General features: G+C 39.1%; 1 protein-coding gene and 1 long non-coding RNA gene across 6 annotated transcripts; one reads left to right on the forward strand and one right to left on the reverse strand.

The window, feature by feature from the left end:
- Positions 1–1,857: 1,857 nt before the first annotated feature.
- Positions 1,858–27,630, forward strand: LOC111329425 (uncharacterized). Of its 5 annotated transcripts, XM_022934135.2 has the most exons (17): positions 1,858–2,139; positions 5,140–5,265; positions 12,244–13,106; positions 15,523–16,080; positions 16,458–16,511; positions 17,193–17,299; positions 17,755–17,857; positions 18,653–18,728; positions 19,099–19,196; positions 19,650–19,778; positions 20,291–20,886; positions 22,646–22,796; positions 23,229–23,334; positions 24,001–24,049; positions 24,388–24,570; positions 25,479–25,675; positions 26,294–27,630. In XM_022934135.2, the coding sequence occupies exons 1-17, from the start codon at positions 2,034–2,036 to the stop codon at positions 26,344–26,346; spliced, it is 3,555 nt and encodes a 1,184-aa protein (XP_022789870.2). In that variant the 5' UTR covers positions 1,858–2,033; the 3' UTR covers positions 26,347–27,630. The 5 variants fall into 5 exon arrangements, with proteins under 5 accessions (XP_022789870.2, XP_088607249.1, XP_088607251.1 ...); XM_088751123.1 differs by lacking the exons at positions 1,858–2,139; positions 5,140–5,265 and adding an exon at positions 10,137–10,316; XM_088751125.1 differs by lacking the exons at positions 1,858–2,139; positions 5,140–5,265 and adding an exon at positions 10,487–10,652.
- LOC148739335 (uncharacterized) lies at positions 3,487–9,934 on the reverse strand. Its single transcript, XR_015997380.1, has 2 exons — positions 9,753–9,934; positions 3,487–4,011 (listed from the first exon to the last, which is right to left on the reverse strand). It is a non-coding gene; the product is annotated as an uncharacterized LOC148739335 (long non-coding RNA).
- Positions 27,631–27,794: the final 164 nt, after the last annotated feature.

Raw genomic sequence — 27,794 nt, forward strand, 5'->3', positions numbered from 1 at the left:
TTCCATAGTTAACGGAGGACGTTTTACACGACCATTGTTAGACTAATTTAAAAGAAGAGAAATTCGATCAAACCAAATTGAGTACGCTGATTGCAAGAAAAAGATACCCCCATATTCCTAAAACAAAAACAGGGCAAGGTTTACTAAAATCCAATATCGAAATCCATATGTGGCTATCACTCTGTTACTTTATTTGTGATACAGTAAGCGCATCTGGTGTGATGTAATAACTTTGCCCTTGATTATTGCTGTTTTATTGTCGATGTCGCTTTTGTTGATGACGTTGATGTTGATAAAAATGATTCTGTTGTTGTGGCGCTTGTTTTTAGTTGGGGGCGACAATAACACAGCGAGCAAATATAATTAGGACGTGGCTGGTAATTTTCTGTAGGGCAATGCAGTGGAATATATACACAACATCTCTGGGTCTGGCTGTAATTAGACATGAGGTCATGATTGAGTTGTATTCCCATGTCCAGCGACACGACCCTGTGGTTGCTCCTTCTTCCTTAACGAAATGTGTGCGATGCACAATGTACTAAACCGTTCGGTCAAGTCAGTTACCTTAGACTCAACACAGACAACACGAATTTTGCGCTTTTTTTATGTAAGAAAAAAAAAAAAAACATAGCCATAACCTTTTCTAAGCTCTTAGTGGAGGTAGGCGAAAGCAACGTCAAGCGACAGACAAGAGTTGGCGTGCTTTTTACACGCCAAGTTCTTATCTGGTTTTCACCAACTGACGTCTCAGAACACATTACACTTTTCGGTGTAATTCCTCCTTTGCGTTTTACTACACTGTACTGTTCTTTTGCATGAGGTGTTAGTTCGGTACCAGGCTCCATCCAAAGTAGTTGGAAACGTTTCCATGACAACGTGGTTGTTCACGCTGTTGAATTTTTGCCATATTTCTCTCCCGCGTAAATTGAATTCCTTAGTCTTTGCACCTTTTATGCAACTTTGTCGCTGTTTTGTACTGTGGATGCTGTCACGAACCCTCCATCATTTTACGTCAAAAGAATGTTGTTCCCTTCAGACGCACATTATTCCTCTCTTTTTTAGCTTGAAGCTAAAAAGCTTAATTTAAATTAATTTTAATAAACGCGATTTTAAGGTGTAAGGCGAAATCTAAAGCATGTTCAAACAGCGCTGGAACGTTGTGTAAATACGATTTTCTGTTTCTTTAAAAGCATGATATATTTTTCCTCCTACATCAGTGAACCACGGGCAAGAGACGGGTTTTTCTCTTAATGACAGTTCCTCAATAATCACCTTACAACGATTACCACACGTCTAAAAATCAAACTCGCTCTTTTGAAGCTGGGCGGTATCTTGCAACTGAAGATCTATTTACTCTCGCCGCTTTCAAAAGATCCAATAAAAACATTACAACATGCACGTCAATTCTTGGCACCCGTGTAATGTTTTTGTAAGTTTACAAAGAATGTATTCCCGAATTAAGTAAGTTTACCAAAATTTTTTCGATGAATGAATCAGTCCCCCCTAAGGAGATGTCGCAATGAATAGCACAGTAAATTCAATGGAAGCTGACTCTCTGTTGGATGCTCAGAAACAAAGTATATTTACTCACAAAGAAAGTGGTTGGTTTTTAACGCACACAGGGTGAAATTGTGCCAAAAAATTCAACGGATTAGATGGGATTACGTCGCAAATCATTTGGTGTTTTGTGTAAGCTGAGAACAGGTAATCTACTTTGACGTTTCCTTTTCTGTTTGCCTACGAGCGTGTAATATTTGTACGTTACGCACCGGTAGTGGAAGGTCGGATGAGCAATTAAAGGTCGACGGACTATGAACAATGCATGAGAGTTACGTTTCACTTTACCGCAGGAGTCCACGTAGTGTTTGAAAAGGTCAACAAAGGAAAATATGCTTTAGTCAGCGGTGGCAACGAACTGTCGATTTCATGCGAGCTTTCCACCGTGAGGTCTCCAAAGAATTTTATCAACAAGAAGCATAAAGGACGCGCGTTGAACTGACGTGATCATTGAAGTGTTTTTCCTTCTCTCAGAGATGAGCGTTTCAGCGGAGAAAAGCGCCCTTCCAAGCGATACAAACGGAAATAATCTGAAGCAAGGCAGTTTACTGTTGAGTATTTATGGCTACGCTCCTTTCCCTGGTAAGTTTTTTTTGGTAATGGTCATCTATTTGTAGGTCGTTGTTTATCAATTGCGTGGTTTTTATGGACAATGGTGCACGAGATATCGAGAATGGCCTTTCTTTCATCGTTCTTTAGTTCTCCCACCGAGACGAAAAACTTGCGTGTCTTCTGCTTAAGTGTCCTTTAAGTTTCCGTTTAGCGAAAATGACATTCGCTCTCCTCTTTTCTCTCTATCGCAGACCTACTTTACTGAATTGTAAGCGCAAAGATCTAATTGCTTTACATAAAACGTAACTATAAGCCGAACAAACTAGTATGATGTCACGACTGCAACTACATGTACCCCTATTATTTGAAATGAGGGTTATTGAACGGGTTGATGGGAAACAAGAAGTTTTAAAAGTGGCTTTTAGAGAGATCGTGTTTTATTTTCTTTCTTTTTTTCAAGTTGTATTTTTGTAAATTTATCTTCAAATTTCGTGACTTTCCTAATAGTGTGGCCACCTTAAGGTGTGAATTTGTAAGGCTTCAATGTCTTGGGAACACCAGTCATCCTTAGTGGTTTATCACGGTACAATTTTGTACAATGATTTTATTGCAGAGCGCCCCAAAATTCCTTTCAGCCTACTCTGTTGTCCAAGATGACTGACCAACGTATCTAAAAGCAACAAAAACTTGAAGTGATTGGTAGAGATAAAGAACTGGAGGAATTTTACGGGATGTGATTCTCTTTGTCTTTTCCTTTTCGTATTTCCGATAACAGATAGCTGGCGCGAAGGGAACAACACAGCGGAAATTGTCTCTGACGGGTGAATGCCTATAATTAGCGTGGCAATCAATCTCTCTTATGTCGGTGGTATAATTTCGAAACTAGAGCCATTCAATGGAGTTTGAGACGTGGTTGACTAGAAAATCTGCTTGAGTTGCACCACGTAGGGCAAAATAGAAGCTAAGGCCACCTTGAGCGATCAAATTCAAGGTTAAACCCTTATCGCATTTCCTATCCCGACGGTCGATAAAACTCCTGTTACGCTAATTGTTTCAACATTAATGAGCGTGTCAGGGCTTTTATCGCAGAGTGCTGCAGCAGGTTATCTTAGTTCAACCCTCCGATTCTGCGTTGATGGGGTTACGTTGCTCCCTATTTTGGTGCCTTTGTTTTAAACTGCATGTTCGCGTGGTTTACGAAACGGACAACGGAAGGACATTGAAGGCTACGTTAGCTTGGGTTGTGGTGGGGAGGATTTGCATTGATTGGTAATGCACTCTTCACGCTTCATATTTGTATACTGATATGACGCGCAAAGGCGGAATTTTTTTTTTATCAAAAACATCTGGAATTCTCTGCCTAAAAGATAATCGGTGACCTGAACAACATTCTGTTTGTAATTATATGTTTATCAATCACAGTTGTTATGACAAACGTTAATGGAATCAGCATGACAGTAGCTTTCTTTCCCTGTTCCTTGGAAATATAATAGTGGAACTTTTTTCTTTATTCTGGATGTCAAAATTTAGAGAAGTAATTCATGGCGAGATGCCTCATCAATCAAGCTGTTATTAGAATGTGAATGATATCACGTGGTCATGTGTAATGATAACATGCATGGTGCTAAACTAAGTTATTTGCGGAGTCTGTTTCATTCTCGAAGATTAGGGCTCCCTTTACCACCATGATAGACATCCATACCTTTTCTTAAAATATTTTGAAGAAGACTGCATCATCAATCAATTAGCCAATCGATTTATCTGTTTCTGTATATATCTGTTTACACAGTGAAACTTGTAATAAAACCGCGGATAGTAACTCAAGTCACAAATTTTCCACCGTATTTGTCCTTGTATCAATGTTTTCGTGTATTCAGGCCAAGCACTTTAGCTCTGTATAACCTATGGTAAGCAGACAGCTTAATGAGAAATAAGGATTTTTTTTTTTAACATATTGCAGTATGAGATTACTCTTCCTCCTTATGAAACTTTTAAGTCTGGTGGTTAATTGTTCGTCTATCTACCCGAAATGGCTAGAGTCGAAAAGTTTTACAAAAGTCAACTAGGTTGAAACAGTAAATTGGCAACCATAAAAAGTTAAAAACCTTGTAACCCTCACCGACGCAGCACCACTTAACAAATGGTAAACACCACAGCGTACACTATTGAGTTATGGATGCACGCGGGAGGTTGCTAAGCACGAAAGAAGCGTAAGAGTCGCTCGAGGCGATAGGCGAGAGCGACTCTAGCTTCTTGAGTGCTTAGCAAACCTCCCAAGTGCATCCATAACTCAATAGTGTACGCTGTGGTGTTTACCATTTGTTTTATAACATAACATTGATACATTGTAGTTAAAGAGTTCCCTTTTATTTAACAAATCTTACGAGACCAGAAAAAACAAGCGCGCGCGGAAAAATAGTCTTTGCATTTGCTCACGTCAGCAGCGTACACCCATGGGCAAATGGGGGACGCTAAATTGACCAATCAGAGCGCGCGCTTTACTTTGGTTATGTTAAAAAGTTTCTTTAGAAACTTACCCCCTTTGCAAAACTCACTCTGTTCTACTTGAGGTTAAGCAATTTATTTCCATTGCGCAATTTATTACGTGTGGAAGGTCTGTAAGGAATCTGGCATTTTTCGCGCCACAACCGTCCCAGACCCGTTGCAGACCACTCACACTCTCGTTTCGCTCGCCTGTTTGTAACACGTACGCTTTGCCGATCTTTTCGCAGTACTAGAGCCTGCTTGTAGGCTAATACTAAATAGGAAAACAAACGCCGGTCTGTTCGGTCATTGATCTCGAATAGCCAAAATGGAGCGAAATTTGCAACCGTCACGGTTCGTTCAGTTGCAAATTTCGCAATGTAATCCAGTGATTGATGTTTGAAAGAATCTACAAAATAGCCCTCTTAAGACTAAGATTAAGTTTCTTTTCATCCTATGATTATTTTTAAGCATTTTTGTTTTAGTTTTATTGGCCTCATGTATATCTAAAATACTTTAGAACACTATTTTCCATTTGATTTACAGCTTCTACTTCCTCTGCATCTGAGTTGAAAAAACAAGCTCTTGGAAGATCTAACAGCGTTGGAATTATCGAGAACATTAATACAAAAGCCTTTCAACGTTCACCCCTGGCCGGCGAAATACACCACGGTAAGAGAAAACGCAAATTAAAAATAGAAACTGTCTTTGAAAGTATGAGATAATTGCTTTGCCGATGGTGGCCATTACGTGTACCGGGGCCCGTTTCTCGAAAGTCCCGGTAACTTAACGGACCCAAGCAAAGTTTTAAAATCAAAATTTAAAGGATAGGAAAGTAGGCTCTGGCACCCACGCCAGTCCTCTTTGTTTGTTTAACTGATAGTTATCGCATAATTTCCAAAACTTGTGAAATCCCCGTCTTGAAAGAAAACAGAATAGCTTTACGGGCCCGTTAAGTTACCGGGACTTTCGAGAAACAGGTCCCTGGTCTAATAACAATTTTTTTTGACTCGTGTAATAACCCTTCAACACACTGGGGTGTAACCACGTGGCGCGTGGCTATGCCAATAGGGAACGTTTGCCTCAAAGTGGGGTATATATACTACGGTGTACAGCAGGAAGTCGATAAGGGCGAGGGGTTATGAAATCGCCTCATTTCTCACGTTACACTTGCTATTTACAAATAATTGGTGAAATATGATATGTTATTTTTACTGGCAAAAATAATAGTGAAAACAAGGCGAGCGTGATAACGATGAGTTTTTGTTTGATCGAGTCAATTATAAGGATTAATTAATTAAGAGCAGTTTTTCATTAGTGTTCATTTCTAGACTTGTCGCTCATTTAAGGCAATGTACCCTATATACTGCCTTGGCTTGCAAAGGGCAAGATTAGTTATACCTTTTCGTTAAATCAATGAATTTCATTTCGGTTTCATGAAATGTATGAAAGCAGGAGCCCACGGGCTCTTGATGAAAGCGATCCTCGCAGTAATAAACCCTACTTATGTAGTAGTGGAAATAAGGCCTGAGAAAAAATTCAAGCCCGTACGGGATTTGAACCTATGACCTCTGCGATACCGGTGCAGTGCTCTACCAACTGAGCTAACAAACCAACTGGTTACTTAGCAACGTTTGAGTTGCTTTGCAGAAATGATATTTTAAACCAGCAGAGCTATTTTTAAGCTAAAGTAGTATTTTTTACGACGAGAAAAACATTTGTTGATTTTATACCTCAGCATGATATGCAAAGATAATCAATTTTGAATTATCATCGCTTTCCAGCGCGGATAATTGACGCTGCATGGACACTTTTTTTCCAGCATATTCCACTTGATTTTTTAATCGTGTAAACGGAAATGAAATAAATGCTGAAGGAATTGTACAGGTCTCCACTCCACCCACGTACCACCCATTCAGTCGTTTGAGCGCCTTATCTGACTCGCAAAGACGGATATCGATTATCATTTAGAGGGCCGGAACGACCAGAAATGTTATCATATGGTTAACATAACCAGCCATTTGATTGATGTTATTTACTGACGGCGGTATGCAAATGTCTGCTCATTACTCTAAATGTTATCTTTTATCATCGCCTGGGCGAATATTATCACAATATGGCAAAGTTACATTCCAAATGGATCTCGATAGCCCGCCTTAAACTGGTTCAAGTAATTAACATTTGGCTCAGAGAATGCCATGTAAAGATGTGCTTACTGCTCTGATCTTAACTTTTTGATGATCAAAACCTGCCAAGAAAGTCTAAGCTCTTTCTATGGATTTCGCGTGACGAACTAATCGGCATATTTTTGCAATTTAAGTGTTCCCCTTTTATTCTTAATTGCTGTTTAACGATGTTGCGTGGGTCAGTTAACGTAACTTCGATTGGTGCAAAGTCGTTGCACTTGTGGTGTGGAATTAGCAATTGAAAGCAGGGCTTTTTGCAAAGAGTAATAGCTTTTAACTTTTTGTTTAAGAAGTGATGTTCTTCCTAGACGCTTAACATGTTATCAGACTATAGCTAGCGGTTTTGCGGTCGAAGTTTGATCGGCACCCAGTTAAGCGTAAATCACGCAATTTGTGTTGGAAAGTTTGTCAGCTACTCGGTAACTTAGCAACGATAGTCATCGTTCGTTTTTATGTTCACCTCACTGAACCTCTTACTCGAAGAAAAAACTCTTACGGGCTAGAACTGGACTAAGTTAGCGATACATATTGGCGCAGACCTAAAGATTCAAGACAGGGCGGGGACAGGTTGTGTCATGCGTATTTGTACGCCTTGAGTGAATTTGAGTGGTGCTCTTTTCCCCTCTTTTATTCGTTTGCTTTTTAGTCCGGGGTTTCTTTCCTCAAGGATCAGTAGCATCGGCCCTGTGTAAATTGTGCAAAATGGAATTGTGTGATCTACTCCTTTAATAGGTTGAAAATAAAGGCCACGGGGTTTGATATTGTTATGACAATTGCCTTATCAGTTAAAAGGATTTTTGCAGAATGCACTATGTGATATTGCTTTATGGTCTTTCAATCCGCTTGATAGAATAATCTAGAAAGACTTTCTCAAGAGGGCGCTTTTTTTGTGGGCAATTTGCCATTGCTGTCTCCATTACTTCACAACTATCCTGTTGCTCATAATGGCGAAGTCATACCGTGTAACTTAATTCAGCTGTTCACTTGTATTGCGTTTTTCCTCGGGTAGACAAAGTTAGTCTGAGCGGCTCTATATAAAATGGAAAGCGCACGTGTCGGTCAATGCATCTACGACGCTCTCGGTGCCTTATTCTTCTCATTGAATGGCATCGATCACGCCGGCCACAAGAGCAGTCTCCTTATTGGCTAAGTAAACTAGCGCACTGATCTGCCGACAGAAAAAAGTCTCAAAAGGAATTAACCAAGACAACATGAAGCCATTTGTCTGAAGGAAGATTTTGGCTTGAAAACGAAGCATTATAGGATAAAGTTTATGTAATAAGTCTCTACAGCTTAGTCTCCCAGTTCACAGAGGTGAGATTTGTCATCGATTGGTTTTATTAGTCACAACAATGTTCCTTTATTTTTGAGCTGTGAGATCTGAGTAAGACAAAAAGACAAAATCCGATTAACTCTCAGCAGAATCTCCCTGTGTTTTTGAGACCCCGCTATTGCATTGCAAGCGCATAGCCAGACAACAACATAACTAGCTTATCAACCTCTGTATTGCTTCAAAATAGCCTTAATTCCGAATTAAACCTTAATACTAGTCGCCCAAGACTTATCTCAAATCTTCCATGTATTATAAAAGAAAAAACTGCTTGATTCTTTCCATTCACTCGCGCGGGGTGTGGCTAATTGCCCTGTTAAAAGCCGATCTCTTCACGAATAGCGTTATAGTTTTAGGTTTATTTGTTTAGCCCCGATTTTACCATTAATTTGTCTCGTGCTGTTAACTCATTCGTCGCCTTAAACTGTAATCTCTGGCTTAAGAGATCAGAAACCGATCGAATAGGAAATATTTCATAAAACATTTCTTTTCAGGCCTATCCATTCGATATTTGTTATGGGGTAACGGCTTTTACACCTGATGATTAGAATTTTGGCCATTTAACAGCTGACGGCTAAATTTTGTTTTGCCTTTTTACGGCTAACGGATTTACACTATTGAGACCCTCTTTTAATAATTAGCAAAGAATCTCCCCTGAGTAGGGAGGTTTGAGCGACCCCTTAGGCCCCCCCCCATTTTTTTCCTACTACTGGAGAGTATAATTTTTGCTCTCTTGTTTTAAAAAATTAACTTTATAAGAGTGATCAGCATTGTAATTCTCTTCACACTGATACCGCTGAATTATTTATTAAGATGAATAAAGGCTGATAGTTTCGAAAGAAACTGTTTGGGACTGCGTCGGTGGGAGTAACGAAATAATTTCGACGAAGGGCTAACGCTCGAAACGTCAGCTTTTGTAATCATTACGGTGGCCAATTTACCATTTCAACTTTACGTATATGTGCACGATCCTTCGCAGTAAAGCACTATTTGAGCAATAGTGAAAATCAGACCTGAAAAAAATTTTTCAGGCCTGTACGGGACTCGAACCACTGACCTCTGCGATACTAGTGCAGCGCTCTACCAATTGAGCTAACAAGCCAACTGGGAGCAGGCCATCAAATTAATTCGACATGAACCCGTAGATGATAAATCAAACAACAACAAACATATGAAACATATGTATGAACTGCGGTTATGAAACGTATATGTGCACGATCCTTCGCAGTAAAGCACTATTTGAGCAATAGTGAAAATCAGACCTGAAAAAAATTTTTCAGGCCTGTACGGGACTCGAACCACTGACCTCTGCGATACTAGTGCAGCGCTCTACCAATTGAGCTAACAAGCCAACTGGGAGCAGGCCATCAAATTAATTCGACATGAACCCGTAGATGATAAATCAAACAACAACAAACATATGAAACATATGTATGAACTGCGGTTATGAAACGTATATGTGCACGATCCTTCGCAGTAAAGCACTATTTGAGCAATAGTGAAAATCAGACCTGAAAAAAATTTTTCAGGCCTGTACATTTCAACTTTGTTGATATATCCAAATTATTTATTAAGATGATGAGTAAAAAAGGAAATAATCACCCACTTTAACCTTCAAAACTTTGATCGTTTAAAGAACTCACCTTGTTGGTACCAAACAAATGTATAGAGAACAGTATAGGGAATTGAGACAACGATGTTAGATTGTAAAGGGTAAAACCAGGTTCGAACCATGGGGAAGTTGTAGTCAACGTGAATACCTGCACAATTTACTAACACTAACGCAAAACAAAATTCCCAAAAAGAGCAATAGATTGGACCAGACTGCGGTAAAAATAGCCATAAACATTTGAAACCACTCCAAACGACACCCAATACCTGCCGTATTGACTTTGAAGGCTTTTTCAATTACCATAAAACATTGCAGACGCCACCGACGAAACATGAATATTCAACGCGCAACTCTCAGCGCAGTGAACTGTGATCCCGACGTGTATTGTTCGCCGTAAAAATATCCTTTGCATCACCGACGAGTGGGATTGTTTGGACCATAAGCACGTTTTAATTACTCGAGCTTCTTTCGAATACAGCGCTTTGGGGTTGTTCTTAGTTACAATACTGTTGAGCGAAATCTATTGAACGACCTCGAGCAGCTCTTCAAGAGTCATCTCTCTTCACCTCTCATTGGTGTGACTACGTAGATTCAGGTGAGTTGAAGTGATTTAGGAAAACCGCGAGAAAGAATGGCATCGTACGGGCGTAGTTTTGTTAGCTATGCGAGACATGTCGGCGCAACGAGTCGCTAAATTTTTTTGAGTACAGTCGTCCGATATTTCCTGTTGATGCCATTGTATGCGCTTTTACCGTCCAGCGCGACAGTGTGGCCGCTCGGCACGTTTCAAATCGATCATTTACAAAAACGTCCCGCACTTGCCACCGATGAAAACGTGGTTAAATTTGTCTGGTTACTCGACAGTTCCGACAAGGACGCTTAAGTTCTAAAACTCTTGGATAATCCTAATGTACAACTGACGTTTGAAGAGGTTATAAATATCCCTGCAAGTCTGGTTTGTTGGCTAGAATATTATTTGCCTTCTCTGAACTTCGTTACCACGATATACATGTAGCTAATGTTTTTGGATTGAGTTGTATGAATTATCGATCAAATATCTAACTTGGTGAGGCTGGAATCCGCACTTTCAGGTCTATGTTTTGCTGTTTATGTTTTTCTTGTCATTTACGATCTACGCCCAGCGCTGTAAGCAATGATTCACGATCGTGTGAAAAATTTTTAGATGCCTTTTTGTTCTTTAACAATATGACGTGTCAAAGAGCAACATGCTTTTAGTTTTTATTACGATCAGGCCAACGTTTCTTGCAAGTGAATTTTCGCTTTCTTCCATGAAAGGAACGACATCGAAATTTTTAGTCGATAGGAAGTGAAATTGAAAATCACTTGGGCTGAAGGGTTTTGGGAAAACTGCAGCTCTCATTATGCAAATACACCAATAACGCATTGAATTAGGGTACTCGTGTTTTGATTTTCAATTGAAATATAACTTCGCAATTTCAAACTTTTTCGTGAGAAATAGGAAATGATTTCTGACAAAGACAGAATTGGGTATTTCTCTATTAAATTAAGGAATGAAGCTTTTGTGTCACTATGATGGGTCGGCCCATCACTCATATTTACATCTGTGGCGCTGAATAGTTGCTGCTGTTCCTAATTGAGTCGCAGTTGGTTGTCATTCATGAACGGGTGTAGCTTATAAAACACAAACGGAAATAATTGAAATGGAAGCAGCTGTAATTCAGATGACCCGTTCGTGGGAAAAAGCGTGACGCGTGCTAAGGTAGAATCGAAAGTTGACGTGAATTAAGTGCAAACCGAAATTGACAAGTGACATATGTTTTACCCCTTCGGTACGGAAGGTCAGATATGTATTTTTAAACTCGATTTTGTTCTTCATCGTTGACTCCATGATATCTCGTAATTTTTAAAGTAGCTTAAACCTCATAAAGCAACGATATTGGTTATATCAGACACTTATACTCCGGTGTTGAACGTTAAAGCCAACTAAGCACCTGAGATGTGGGATTTTTCGCCCGCGAAGTGCTCTTGTGGATGCTTCATAGAACGTATTTACCAGACAGCGAAATAATCCTGGTGTTTACTCAAGCTGCGCTTTGTTACAACCTCGTTTGTTATGATTTTCTTTGGAGTCGAATTTGTTTGCGAAACAGCAGCTTTCGTACACAAACTGACTCCATTCTCTCGGAAACATGACATTAAATGAGTAACCAGGATCTGTGAGGGATTTGTGTGGGATTTGTGCGCATGTTGTCGAAGCTGATAGATCTGCGCAGCAAAATATTGGAACAGTGTCGTAAATTCATTTTATTTATATTTTACCCGTTAGTGATCGCACCTTAAGTGTAAACGCAGTTGAATATGTTAATATCCCTACAAGAAACACGTTTAGAGGTGATCGCAGCGGACCCTAGAGAGTAGCTTCGCTTTCTCCTTGCTAGCCACGCACGCGATGTCACTCCAATATTTTATCGTAGGTCAAGAATGAGTCTCATTAGTTACCGTACTAAAAAGCCTGTTGGTTTTTTGGGTCTCCGTTCTAGATGCGTCCAAACGAAACAGCTGTTTTGAAATAAGATCTAACGAGATGCCAAAGAGATCTACACCAGGCGAGCGCGAGAGAAAGTCGTCCTCTCGTTTATTCCGTTCGATGTCTTTGAGCGGACGCAAACAGACGAATAAAGAACAGCCAGCTGGCGACGATAAGAGGAATTCGGCTATTTCTATTTCGGATAATGAAAAGGTCACCGTGCTTATGGATCACAACGCGCAGCTTTTAGACGAGAAAAACAAAGCTGTGGACGAGTGTGATAAAATGAACAAAGATCTACTAGATGCTAACGACAAATTAAAGGAGGCCGAGCGAGAGATCGAAAATTTGAAAGACATGCTGAGCACAAAGATAAAGCAAGAATTTGATAACTGCGAGGTGGATGCAGGCGATAAAAGAACTCGAATGTCTTATAGTGATTTCGAACTAGAACCTCTGGAGACAAAAGACAATGTGGTTTTTCCTTCTAAAGTTGAACACCTCGAGACCACCATTCAAGCAAGCGCTATTCCATTTCAGAAGTCTTCTTCGTGTAAGGAGTGCGAACGTTTAAAACAGTCTCGGATCAAAGCTGTCGTGGAAGCTATCGCTCTAAGGAAATACGTCAAAAATCTGAACGACGCTCTTTCTGGTGGCGATGCGGGTAAACAGAACTTTTTGAACGACGTTCAGAAGAAACTCATTTCTGCACAAACTGAGAAAGAGGTCGCTCTGGAAGAACTTGCAACTGTTATTGATCAAAGGAATCAAGCAGTTAGAGAAAAGGACAGAGCACTCGAGGAATGGGGAAAAGCAACGGGTAAATGGGAGAATACTTTGGACCAGTTAGATTCCCTTGTGAAAGAAATGAATAAGGTAAGATGTCTACAAATCATACCTGTGTTTGTTTGCGTGTGATGCGCGCGCGTTATCATACACGCACACTCGAGATACAGTTTAAGTCAAGTCCCTTTGATTCGGTTAATCGCGAAAAGAAGGCACTCATAAAAGTTTTAATGACGTAGAGAAGGATTTGATTTTAAAGGATATCAACGATCCCTCTTCAGAGTTTTTTGGTTATAAATTTTAGACCAGAGAGAACTGATTGTTTGTAAAGTGGCATTAACATGGGCATTTTTTCCAAGGAAAATGTGGCGTTAAATTCAAATTGCTAGCTTTTTCTAATGTGTTTGAACTAACAGTACAAACGAAATGTAACAAAGTATTAGTAGTTGCCGAAAATGTAAATTTGTATGACCGAATGATCAAACCGTGTCCAAAAAGATCTGACAATGTCGAAAAAAGGTTTGCGAAGAAAGTTCACTCAGTCCTGATTTTCTCCAACCAGAAAGCTCGTCTTGGAAGTGCACAGCTATAGATTTTCCGTTTTTCGTTATCTGCTATTTTGTACATAGACGAATATAAGAAACACTTCAGGTGATCTTTGAAGTATGCACAGGTCGCGCGGTTTACTTTACATAAGGAAGGAGGAAATTTTCGGTGCAAACATGTGCGCTTGTGCCGTTCAGGAAATGGCCGTCTTTAGAAAATATTGATTGTCTAAAAACCACAGATATATCGTGATTACTGGACCAGTACTGCATCTTCTCACGTACAGAACACTCCAACGTTTACAAGAGAAATTATCAAGAAGTATTTTTTTTTGCTTCGCTAGAGCAAGCACTTGTAGAAGTTCTTTTCTTTACTCGGCGCTCGAAAACAGGTCATTCTAGTTCTAGTCTCCAACGTAGCTGACTTAACATCATGTTCAATTCAACTTTACATTCACCTTGTTTTCCTAATTTCCAGTGTTACTCGTATTTGCTGTTTGTAGATCATCTTGATAGATGTCATGACAAACGCCACAAAAATTCAAAATATTTTAATGACTGTACCGCAAGAATGGATTTCACAATAGGATAACTAAGTTGTCGCTCTTACGTATCATTATCTCACGATCTAATCAGAGTTAAACTTATATGTATTGTTGCCAAACAGATCTTATCATGTACCCTTGTTAATGACTTAGAAAGAGCGTAAAGACAGCGTGATCTTTTCCTTTGGGCATACTAATGTCGCGTGGCTTTTGATATTTTGCCTCGGCGGGGGATTCCTTTGGCACTGATGCTTGAAAGAAAGCACGCACAGCTTTAGATGTATATTTGAAAACAAAATAGGGGTTGTATTCACAAGTACAATATATTTCTTAATATTTTGCCACGTATCGGACGAGTTATAAATCATTAAATGGCGATAGGCCAAAATTATACTAACGGTTTGTGATCGATTTATCATGGTGGTTTAATTTGTCAGTCGTAACGAGTTTGTGCATACCAAACGGTTTAGCCTGAATCGAAAGCAAGCAAATTGAAATTGTGCACAAAAATGTCCAGAAACGAATCTTGAGCGAGTGATGATTGATATTACCGCAGTGGGTAGATCAAATATTGAAGGAAAAAAAATGGACAAAATGTTGAAATGGCTTTGCAAGAAAAACAAAGACAACAGAGCCAGTCCTAATATGGAATGTAAAGACACCTTGTGCACTCTTAAAAACTCCAGATGCTGGACTTGCTTAATGCATGAGAGCTCTAAATAGGACTTTTCCATCGCCCTTCGGTGTATATCACAAACATCGGCAGATATCATTACCCTAAAAAAGGGGGTTCTTTTCTTGTCTGTAGGGTTAGGCCCTCATTTCTCTGAGATGGGTGAGGATACACGACGGTCCTTTTTCCGATGTTGGGGTTAAAACTGAAATGACCAGATATTTATATGTCAGGAATTTATTTGAGTACCTCAATAACACCCATTAAAGTTCGCATATAAGCATAGTTTCATGTAGAAAGGAGTTTTTACGGTTAAGAAGCTGTAATTTTAAATCTGGAAGGACATATTATGTCTTATTATGTCTATTATGAGGATATGCATATAGCACATCAGTGGATGAGTCAGTTAGTTAGTTTCTTGGCTACCATCATGCTGGTCGGTTCAGTAACCAGCTCATTGATCAGTGAAAGAGCTATTCAAGAGACCAGCCAGTCACTCAGTCAACTTTGCGGTCAATCAAACAATTAATTTGTCAGTAAGGGTTGCCCGTGGGCAGTTCCGTCCATCGACGGTTCCGTGAGTCAACCAGTTAGTCAGTTGGTCAGGGATTTAGTGAGTCAATCAATGGGCTAATCAGTCAGTCCGTTGGCCGCTAAATTGGTTACTCGGTCAGCTTGTCTGTCGGACAATCGTCACGGGCCATGTCAGCTACTCATGAGTTTTCCATGTATTTTGTTTGCAGGTGAAAGCAGAACGCGATGATCTAACCAAAAAACTAAAAAGAAAGGAGGAAGCTTTAGAGAGAGTCAGAGAGGAGACATCTTTGTTATCGGAACAGATTGAAGTTACTAAGCAAGATTCAAATGAATCCATAGAAGAAGAAGATGTTACTCCCAGGGACACATTCGTGAACACGGAAACTGCAAGAAAATTGAGCACTGAACTCACAAAGGCTCAGCAACGAAATATTGAAATGGACGCTCAAGTAACATCATTGGAAGAGAAATCAGAGTCGTATAAGAGAGAGAGAGACCATGCGAAGGAACAGTGGAGGCAATCTGTGAAGGAACGAAAGAGGTTGCATCGTGAGATTGCAAGTATTGTTCAAGCAAGGGATGAAGCGATACAAAAATGTTTTTCCACCGCAGAACAATTAGAGAAACTGAAAGAGGAGTATAATCACCTGCTGAACCGGTTAGCAAAAACCGGTTTGAGTGCCAATAACACAAGTGAACTATCAATTCCATGTTCTCTCAAGGAGTGTAAATTTTGTGCGGGTGACTCTGCTGGAGGGCTAGAGGTAACACCACATTAGCTTATGGCCAACTGCTTCATGATAGGGAAATAAAATTTAGGCTTTTGAGCTAGAGAAAATAGTGAGAACTATTTCCCCCTTCCCCCCTCTCCGTTCCTTTTCGTCCCTCAATAGCTGTGGCCACCCCCTACTGGGACCAAATGGTCCCGTGGGAGGGAGTTCTTTTTATTTTATCAGTAGAGCCCGGCTCTATTTCCTCCACATGGCCGAATAAAAATTACCAAGTGTCTGATCATAAATTATAGCCTTTGCTTATACATACGCACCCTATTTCGAGTTCGTATGACCTAAAAGCAAGATAGCCAGTACACATGATAACTTCTATCTTATTTTGAAAATTTATAATATCCTTGTGCGTTTAGTCTCCAGATACGTCGTTCACCGAAAGTGAAGAAATTCGAGTAACTTTAGAAAAGGTATGTTCATATTGTTGAAGACCTCTGTTTGTCACATTTATAGGCGTTAATATCAACTTTTCTGAACGGCATAGAAATTGTCGTCAGGCTGATTTGAAGACGATGGCGACGAGTGCTATAGTGCTATAGTAAAAATGACGTTGGTGGCATAAGTGCTTCTCTCAGATTTTAAACACTTTACACAAAAACATCGGTGTCTGTATTCTCCTTTTATACATTTCAGGAGAATTTGTTTAGCGGTCAAATTTTCTTGGTTTGGGTTTCATTTCCTTTATTCTCCTGGGCCCAGATGTTCGAAGGCCGATTAGTGCTAACCCGGGGTTAAATTTTAATCCCGGTTTCCATATTTCTCTGTTCAAAAGCCGTTTTGGAACAATTTTCCTTTTTCTTTTTAGAGTATTTAATCCCTCAAATTGTAGACAATGGAATTAAACTGAATTTTCTGTTAAAAGCTTTTAGACCTGATATCAAATTTCACACTAAACCTGGGTTATCTGAACCCAGCTTTGAACAATCCGGCCTAGATCTTAATAAATGATTCAGCTGTATTACAGTAAGGAGAAGTTAGATACTGGTCGCTGTCACTCTTAGCGCTTAAAGGGTTAACTGACATATCATGAATTGCGTTCTTTACCACGAAAATAGGAAAAGAAGTAAGGGATGTTTTTTCTTGTGATCTAGGATGATCCACTGGACTCCATCAAATTGGGCCGAGTTTCCATGAATGGAAGATCTTTTACTGCTATACTTGATGTGGAAAAGGGGTTAGGGAGCTCGAAGAGCATAAGGTATTCAATGCTAATGCTGGTGTCTCAGTAACTTAATGTTGTTTTGATTTCTTTGATTACGCGTAGTTGATTGATACATAGATTGAAGAGTGTCCTACCCACTGGTGGACTTCACTTTTTACCAACGTATTATTTAAGGCTGTTCTGCCATATTTAGAGCCTCTGAATGGTAAAGAGCATCTAAGATCACAAAATAGAAAATCGATCGAATTTCGTGAATCAGAATTTGGGAATAAAATCATCTGAAACAGCGCCCTTACTTCTTGAAAGCGTCATGATGAACAGCGTCCTTACTTCTTGAAAGGTCATGATGCGTACCTCCAAGAAGAGTAACCAGCTATGACTGAAGGATATGACAGACCCTCTTCCAATGATACAAATTCCAGCTCTGTAGTAGGCCTTGTTGTTAGAAATAAAATTAAAATGGCTGATGATTATTATTTTGTTGTTTCTAGAAAATATGATGAGATCGTCTCCATCAACGATATTCCAGTGACAGAGACCGACCAAAACCTAGTTAGATCTTTATTGGATGGCGCTCTTAGCTCACTAAACATGGTAAGCTTGGGGTTACTTCTGTGCGATTTCCTTACGATGAAAACATTTGTTTTTGTCGTCCATAGGGTAACAGTTGTAGTACCGCTTGATTGTTTGATATAGCGGGGCGCATTGCGTGCTCTTTTTTCAGTGTAAAATTGAAAGTTTTTCCACTCTGGTCCATTTATTTGGAGGACGGACCCTCCGTTGATTTCACTTTCTGTGCAGCGTGCGTTTTTCTCCAGTTTAACTCGAGCTACCATCACCACTACCTGAGGGAAAAAACAAACGAGTGTTTTTCCAAACAGGAAAAGTATCAAACCGAGTTAAACTGAGACGCAAACACAATCAGTGCGGATCTCAGTCAAGGTTGTAACCCTTGAGTCCCCTAACATCAGTTTGCATATTCTACATAATGTTCTTTAGACATTTCCTATAATGCGATCAGGAGAATTCGTCCAACAATTAAGAACTTCTTAGGGTGGTGCTCATTTCCTCTATTCTCGTGACATAAGTGCTTGATTCAGCGGCGACGATGAAGAGAGAAATTAGATGCTAGATGTTAAAGGTTAGGTCTAGGACTGTAGCCCAAGACAAATTTTGGCAATTAATGTGTGCCCCTTTCAGTGTTGGATTACTGTGTTATAGGGAAACATCTGTGACATTTAGTGTCGAGTTTGCACTGCATAGCAGTGGCAAGAAAGGCAAAATGCAAGGAACGGAAAATTTACTTAACGTTACTTAATGTTGTACCTTTAAGTGCAAATATATGATAAATTACGACTTACACACCGTTCTGCTCGTGACGTTTCTCAGGTCCTCAAGCGGCCAATTGGAACTTACCAGTTAAGTTTTGACTTGGACCTCAAAGCACCGAAGAAATCTAAAGTCGGTGAGTGTAGCAGTCACGAGGAAGATCTGCTGTACTTGCACATTCCATTGACTTCTCTGGAAAGTAAACTGCAAAAATACTTTGTCTCACACCTTAGTGAATTCATGTTTTCCTTTGAAAAAGAACCGAATATTTCCTCAAAACTGAAGAAAATTTAACTGATTCGTTACAGTCTATGTGCATGGCAGATGTTTTCAAGGTAATAAGATATAAATTCAAACCAGATATCCCATTCCCTTGCTCTCTCCCAGCTCACTCGTTCCTGACCTATTATCAGAGTCCAACATTGCTGGACTCTGATAAGGAAACATGACTTTACTAAAGATTTGATGTATATATACTGAATAAATATTTGTTCCTGTTCTTCCAGGTCTTGGTTTTGAGTGTGGGTTATATGTGAAAGATTTAAAGCATGGTTTTATTTCAGAAGATCAGAACAATCTGAAAATTGGAGATTACGTCATGAAGGTATTGACTTAATACATTTGATAATTGACATACTGTGCGCATCGGCTTCTAATGTTTAAAGGCTGTGAGCTGCTACACTAAACTGGTCGTAGATGTTATTGGAATTCCAAAATTCAGGCTTAACGCTTAATGAACTCCAACTATAAACATTATTCTTGTTTTATAAATTCCTGCCGAGTGAGAAAAGCTCAAAGCTGAAGCGAAAAATTTGTCTCGGACTTTGTCTCCAAGTCTCTTTGTTTCTTTATTGCCATTAGTATCAGTGCTTATCTCAATCTTTCAATTTTTCACCACACAAATGATGGAATACCTCACTTAGTCGGCTCGGCTGAAAACAGTATCTGCTGGACACTTCGTTGTTGTTGTTTCTGCTTATTTGCTCAAAGAACTCATTTACATTTATATCTGTGGAGATAAGTAATCTTTTTAATTATGTCTTGTTTGTTCATCTAGGTCAATGGAAAACACCTTGATAAAATAATTGCCTCCTCGTTGGAGAAAGTTACCAAAAAGTCTGGAGACAAACTAAAACTTCACGTTTCCAGAAAGATCTCGGGAAAACCTATGGCTTGTGAGTTCAAGGTATGGTCATCTGGTAATGATTTTAGATGAAACGTCTGCAGATAAAAAGTGATGCTTCAAAAAAAATTGTTACGGGCTTGGTACAAAGAAGAAGAAACAGGTCGAGAATTCTAACCACAGCCAGTTTCGATATCTTTTAGGTTTATGTGTTGGGAAAAAAAATTCACAAAATTATTGACTTTTTTCTCGTGACTCCAAATTTTCTTACAACTCAAGTCTTGGGTCCATGAGCTCAAACAATGATTCCTCTCTGGCTGATTCGAGCTCTGATCTCTGTGGCAACAGATTCACTGGGTACGGCCTCTTTATGCCCGAACTCTTTAAAATTGTTGCTGTATTTTTATTACTTGTCGCTTTCTGGCGTCAAATGAACACTGATACTGTGAAGCGTAGCTTTAAGCACCCTCTTGCGTTGGACTTCCCCCAGAAGGTGAACCTTCCTGGAAGCCACATTAAGTTACAATTATAAAATATCGAATTATTTCATATTTTTTTTCTCGCTTCTGTTTCAGCCTACGAGATACACTGACTCCGAATCTGACACAGTTGTACTAAGACGCCTCTCACGTGGTAATGGCGACAACCGACTGTCACTCGTATCAAATGACAGCTCAATATCTCGTGACTCCAAATTTTCTTACAACTCAAGTCTTGGGTCCATGAGCTCAAACAATGATTCCTCTCTGGCTGATTCGAGCTCTGATCTCTATGGCAACAGATTCACTGGGTACGGCCTCTTTATGCCCGACAGGCATCGAACTCCAACTACCTTTTACAGCCCTTCGTCTGACACTCAATTAGAAACAATCATTGCTGATGATTGGCCGGAGGTAGGGACTGGGAACGATTCTCAGACTTCCACGGACGCAAAGGAAAGCGATTCGCATGACCACAGCACTCTAAAACCCAACATTCGGTCGCCAATGAACCGAAAATTTGTCAGCACGTCGCAATTGCAGTCGGGAACGTTTTTGACGCCGATGGGTGCAGACGGAACATTAGTTCGGGCCCAGTCTACTATCACTGCCGTTCGGGTGGACGATGATGGATTGACTTCGAACTTAACGAGATCCTCTACTTGTGGAACGACTGTTCCTTTGGGAAGAAGGTAATCAGAATTAAGATCTTCTACGAGTCAGACCCTCTACTCCTAAAAATGCTGCATGCAACAGTCAAGTGTGAAATTTTTAGTCAAAACTGTCTGTGAATCCCTTATGGTTGGGCTCAGAAAGCAATTCTAGGCTGTGAAGGACCGAATGTTTCACTCGTTCCTTTAAAAAGGTTATATTGAATTATAGTCGGGTATTAGTAACAGTAGCTGATTGTTAAAGATGAAATTGTAATTTAGAATGGTAAATAACGGTCTTCATCATCACCATCATCATCTTTAATAGTAACATCCTCGTGAGGTTTTTCAGAAACTATTTACAAACTTTTTACAATTTATAAAACATAAATAACGATAAAACTCATGGTCAGAATTTAAGATAGTATTCCACCAAGTTCTAGAGCTCATAAAGGAAATTTCTGCCTCAATAGTGTGTCTTGCAGAGGGCGCTTGAAAGATCCCAATGAGGCATTTTGCTTAAGTTCTTTATGCAGAATTTTTTTCGCAAAACGTTTGTTGCACAAACCAGTAACAAAAACAGATCTTAGCAGTCAGCTTGTCACGACCAGAAAGAATCGCGTTAAAATTAACGAAGGTTAAGGGTGCATTTTTTTTCAAAGGAGAGATAGCTTACTTTTGTATGTTGCTCACTTTCACCTTGTCAACCTCAAGAGTGAAAAATAAATTTCTTCATACAATGTTCATTTATTTTCAAGCAAAAAGTGACCAAAGGAGAGAAAACTATCACTTCGGGTAAATCATTTGATTTCGCACTGCATCTAATCAAAACTCTAACCAAATTCTCAAACGTGATTGGTTATCACCAGCCCGATTTGAGTACTAATAGGACAGGGTACGCGTCAAGCTTGCAATAGTCCCTTTTGCAGTTGTGGGCCTGGTGGCCAAGCCTTTGAACAGGAGTGAGGCTAAGGGTGACCCTGTTGTGATAGAGACCTGTATCTAGTTAGCATGATAACAAAGTAATTTGCATTTGAAAAGCAGCAACATCTCTATCATAACAAGGTCACCCTAAGTCTCACTCCTGTTCAAAGGCTTGGCCACCAAGCCCACAACTGTAAAAAGGACTATTGGACAGTGTAAAAGGAGAGTAAAAGGGATAGTTAATACGTCATATCTGTGTATGTGGACAGTACGCGTCATGTGCGCCCGCTTTTGCCGTGCATTTCGCCGAGTGAATTGTTGTTGTTTTTATATTTAATGAAAACGTATAACCGATGTCTAGTTTCTTTCTCGAATTTTGTCATAGTTTTGTTTAATTGGTAACAGAACTTCGAGTCGTCCGATTCTGTCTGCAATAATACTCGTGATAAAAAAAAATCGGATTCTCGCCTCGCGGTTGTCCGATTTTGTTTATCGCTCGTATAATTACAGAACGAATAGTCCATTTTACAGTTGTGTGCTTGGTTGCCAAGCCTTTGAATGGGAGTGAGGCTAGGGTTGACCTTGTTATGATACAAACCTCGCTGCCTTACAAATGTAAATAACTTTGTTATCATGCTAAGTAGATACAGGTCTCTATCACAACGAGGTCACCTTCAGCCTCACTCTGAATCAAAGGCTTGGCAACTAAGTACACAACTGTAAAATGGCCTTTTGGACTCCCACTCGTTCTTATTACCAAGATTCATTCTCACATCTATTATAAGAAATGTAAGACAGACAGTGGGGGCAATTGTTGTTTTCTAGATCTTGGGAATAAAAAAAAAGTTAATAACCAATGTCACTTGATTCTTTCCAGTCCTCGTGTAATGCGCTTCGAGAAGAAATCGTTGGATGATCTCGGAGTAGAAGTGTCTGGTGGTTACCGCATTGGTATTTACGTCATCGAATTACAAGAAAACTCAATCTGCAAGGCCGCTGGCCTCCAAGTTGGAGATAGGCTGCTGAAAGTAAAAAAGATGATGAATTTTTTTTTTCTCCTCCCTTTTGTAAGGTGGTGTTTTTATTTGACAATTTTTTTCTTTACCAGGATGGCTTAACTTCGTATGTGAAATCTATGTTTACTACCACAAACACACAATATTTATCAGGAAACTTGTGACCAACATTGTGGAAACTCGTTACATTTAGAATTATCGTCTGGAAAAACTAAAGAGATATAAATGCAAGATTAAAAAAATTACCAAAATAAATGCAAAAGTGAATAAGCAAAATAATGAAAAAAAAAAAAAAAAAACATCAAAAAGTAGATTTGATGTCAGTTTTATGTTTGCCAGGGAAGATTTACTTTATTGTCTTGAATCAAAAAGAAACCTCGACAAAGCTTTGTTGCTATATGAGCTCAATTTTAACATAACTGTTTGACCCCTCCTACTCATCAGCTCAACAGTTACGATCTAACCAGAGCAACCCTGGATCACGCTACACGGATTGTTCGTCTTTTACGCACCTGCACGTATATCAGAATCGAGGCTCAACAAGTCTTAAGTAAGTCTCGCATAACATCCATGATTTTACTACTATTTAAGGCCGTGAAACCCTCTTCTAAGTTCCAACTCAATTTTTGTAGAAGTTTCAGCTGATTTGGAAGGGCCCGTTTCTCGAAAGTCCCGGTAACTTAACGGGCCCGTAAAGCTTTTTTGTTTTCATTCAAGATGGTGATTTCAAAAGTTTTGGAAATGATACAATGAAACTATCAGCTAATGAAACAGAAGGGACTGGTTTGGGCGCCAGCACCTGCTTTTTTATTCTTGAAATTTATATTTTAAAACATGGCTTGGGGCCCGTTAAATTACCGGGACTTTCGATAAACGGACTCTAGGTCCGGGATGGCGACGAAAAGTCCGAAAAACTCGATAATAATTTTCACAACTGTCTGAAATGAACTACTGTAAACCAGTAGCCACAATTGGGAATAAAATTTACCGCCACACAAAGCTTGATGATGCCTCTGAGCTCTTCAAATGACAAGTTTCTCCAGTGAACATCTCATGCTTTCCTCATTCTTACACGTTTCTCACACAAGCATCCGTCCTGGATATATAGGGCAGCTTGATCCAATTTATTGTCGTTCTTTTAGTTTAAATTCTTAAATCGTCACACAAGTTTATGTTTTTCTGTTCAATTCTAATTAAGCGATTATTCTTATATTAGATTACGAGGAGATCCTCGGAGACAAACCTTACGATTCACTTTATGTCAGGTGGGTGAATTGATAGCGTAGAGAATACTTTTTAATGCATGAAACGATTAAGCTTTTAAATATCCTTAGCTGGTTTAATAGTAGGACGACCGAAGTGGGGTAAAATTACGAGAGCAAATCACGCTGCTGGGAGCCAATCAAATAGCGTGATTTTGAAATGGTTGTATCTAATGACAGTATTTCCCTCACCTATCCACGCTGTCGATGTAGGAATTCCCAGTTGGAAGGAGTTGCTTGACATTTTAAGTTCAAGGTAACGAGATCAAAGATTCAGTAGAAGTATGCAATTAGTTAGATGATGATTTAAAGGGGTTTAACTCAGATCTTTTTTCGTACAGGACAATTCACCCATATAAGGCAATGGCTCCAGACGAGCTAAGTTTTACTGTTGGAGAAACATTGCACGTGATAAACACGCGTGCAAATTACGACCAGGCGAGACAAAGCTGGAAGTGGGTGGCTCAGCGTGCCAGGAAGGACGGGAAGGTTCTTGAGGAAGGACTGGTGCCCTGCATGGGAAGGTAAACAAAATTGATTATCTCACTTACAAGAATGCAAGCCAAGAGTCAATGGAAGACTGAAGGCAACCTCAAATGGTACATGTAGAATTGTCTACCTTTAAATTGGTGGCAGTCTGGAGTAATAACGATTTTTTGACAATTTAAATTGGCTGTGTCTACGTGGAAGGAATAACTGGCCTATCAAGAAAAAATTGTTAGGGAAGAAAGATAGGAAGATTTGGTGTACGGTTAGGAAAAGTAAAACAAACCATTATGGATTAGGATACAAGAAAAAAAAATTATGATTAAAAAAATATATATATCTATTAGGGGAAATTGATTTTAAATTTGACATCAGACGCAATACTAGTTTTCATTCTCATCTAACTCGGAGAAGCAATGATTTACATCTTACTCGCGTGCATACCAATTGGGGCAAGCAAACTTTCATTTATCAAGCCTCTAAGGACTGGAAAAACTTAGACAATGACATTAAAGACAGCAAATCATTGTCCCTCTTTAAGGCAAAGCTTAAAAGTTTGTAACTAATGCGCTATCTCATTGTTGCGTTATTTAAAATTAATTTAATATTGTTATATCAATTTTTTTTTCCCTCGGTAATTTTATTATTTGCGGGACCCCACTGAAAACCGCCAAGGCGATTGGGCTCCCTGGATAAATATCATCATCATCATTATTATTATTATTATTATTATTATTATATTAGTTCTAACAGGTTGAAATCTCGCGACAAAATTGATCGATGGCATTGTCAAAAATACAAACACACGTGCATACACCTTGACGTGACTAGTTACAGTATTTCAGCCGGTACCACAAATGTTAATGATTTTTAACTTAAAGTTAACTCGTTGTAAGTCAACTGGCCAGTTTTAATCATTTACTTAATTTTATACCGATATCTTCAGTATTCCAGAACATGTTGAGTCTGCAGTCCTGACACAAACTCTTCAGCGCTTTGAATCTGAGTCAGAGGAACAAATGAGTGACGACGCACCATCCACTTTGAAGAGAGGGTCAACTGAACGCCGAAGTATCATACAGCGATACCGCAAGCTCATGAAACGCGAGAGTAGAGATTTACCCAACAACACGGACGAAAACGGTAAGAGCATTCTTTGCCAATTACTCATAGCTCAATATTTTCATCACCATGGTATCGACACCGAATATTAAAGTGCCTTTTATCTCGATATAGTATGCTTCAGTTGGCTTTAAATCGCGCTGATACCTCCGCCAAAAGAAGAAAAAATATCGCCGCGCTTTCCCCCTTCATTTTTTTACCGTTGCGCAGATTCAAATTTCCGCAGTCCTCTTGGCCATTACCGCGTGAAGAGTGATTCCTTCCTTCTTTGAGTCTTTTTATGACGTGATGGAAGAAGATTTAATTTTCACAGATAAAGTCGATCTCCCGTGATCATCCTTTTTCACAATTGTTGATAAAATCACTAAATATGTCAGAAGTAACTTCATAGTCACATTCTTTGGAATGCCTTTTAAATCTTTTACTTCGTGACTTGCCGGTAATGGCTCGCCTAAGGTCCCAAAATACTCAGTGGTGAGGGAGGTAAAGCCAAACTTCAGACCAATGCAGGAACGCGAGGATCTCACCCACAAGGATAATTTCTTCACAGAAAATCTTAAAAGGATAAGAAGACTCCAGACGTTGAATAAAATTAGGGTTAGTTGAACTTTTTAACATACTTAATTTTCTCCCACCTAGGTAACACGAACAAAGTGACTTTCTACGAAATCCTTAGCAAGATTTCAGATTGATCGTCAGCCATGCTTGATCGTTCCAAGAACACGATGGTTACTTTTTTTTTTTATAAGAGTTTCACTAGGATATAAATCGTTGGCATATTTGTTGATCTGGAATCATCAGAGAATGATCAGCTGAAACGGTGCAGTTCGACGCATTGTCCTCGTTCGACTTGGCAACAGATAGAAGAAAGAATGGTATAACTTAGGAAACTGTTGAAGAGCTACATACTTTACTATTAACTTATTTGTTAGATACCGAAACTCTGTACAGGTAAAGCGCATGTTATTGTTAAGGACTGTTAGCGCAAAATAATAATTCTCAGATCTTTATTCATGTTTTCCTTGTAAAGAATAACATCAGTTAGCCATTAAAATAACAGTGCGAAAAAATAATAACGACGCTGAGATCCATCATTGCTGGTACTCAGAGTAAAAGTAAAAGTTAATAAAAATTAAAAATGAGGGCGTTCAAACGTGCATCAATTTCTATCAAGATTCCTTATGTTCCAGTTTGAAAATGAGACCCTATATTATGGTGTGATTACCACGCAACCAAACTGAGGTTGCTGTAGTCCTCCTGAGTATTTAACAATAAGACCATTATTACGGAAATTATTTGTTTAATGACATAGGTGAATATAGATTATTAGTGTGTAATGAAAGTCTGAGCTATTTGTCTTGAAAAAAATCGCATAGTTACACGTTTGGTACGTAACGCATCCGTTGGGCCTCGGAAATTCCTTAACGTAAGTCATGAATTAGGACAACCGTAGATGGGAAGATCACCAAATATATACCGCATTTAATGAATCTTACTGCGCTTAAAACAGTCTTGACCTCCCATCTCTCTATTCCAAGGATTTTCAAGCTCCCTGAACGCGTGGCTCGTATCAGAGGTATTTAATGTACATTGGATGTGATACTTAGTCGAAGATGGTTATATTTAAAACAACAAACCAGAATATTTTAGAAGATTTTCATGGTTGTTTCAACGCATGATGTCTCCCCTTGATATTGGTAATATAAGAAATGTATGTTGTCTAACCTTAACATAGATAATATAAGAATTTTTTTTTATCAAGGTTACAACTCTCCCATAGAAAGCATATTTTCAATTGGTCATTTCTTATCAAGTTTTGTTTTGATGTTCATTGAGTAAATGTCGAAAAGTGAAATAGACATTTTTTTAATGAACAAGAAGATATCCAAAAATAATTTAAGTTCTTTCTCATAGGTGTATTTGTTCTTGTTTTTCTTATTCTATGGAATACATTAAAAATGAGGATTATTTTTAAAGTGAAGTTACTTCTTGGTGTGTGATGTTGCATTGCTATTGGAGAAATCAAAAGTAGTTAAAAAAATCGAAACAAAACAGCCAAACAAGCGTAAAAACGAACAATTAAACAGACCAAAGGAAGAACACAAACCAGGACTGTCGTCTTGCAGTGCTGGCTGACCCT

This window comes from Stylophora pistillata, chromosome 2 (genome assembly GCF_964205215.1).
Source record: "Stylophora pistillata chromosome 2, jaStyPist1.2, whole genome shotgun sequence".
Taxonomy (NCBI): domain Eukaryota; kingdom Metazoa; phylum Cnidaria; class Anthozoa; order Scleractinia; family Pocilloporidae; genus Stylophora; species Stylophora pistillata.

What these genes read in the sequence shown, in the direction of transcription:
- LOC111329425 (XM_022934135.2), top strand. Translation starts at nt 2,034, where the DNA reads ATGAGCGTTTCAGCGGAGAAAAGCGCCCTTCCAAGCGATACAAACGGA. An exon ending in GGCCGGCGAAATACACCACG is followed by an intron (nt 5,266 to 12,243) that starts GTAAGAGAAAAC and finishes TCTCCGTTCTAG; the next exon opens with ATGCGTCCAAACGAAACAGC. An exon ending in GGGAGCTCGAAGAGCATAAG is followed by an intron (nt 17,300 to 17,754) that starts GTATTCAATGCT and finishes TGTTGTTTCTAG; the next exon opens with AAAATATGATGAGATCGTCT.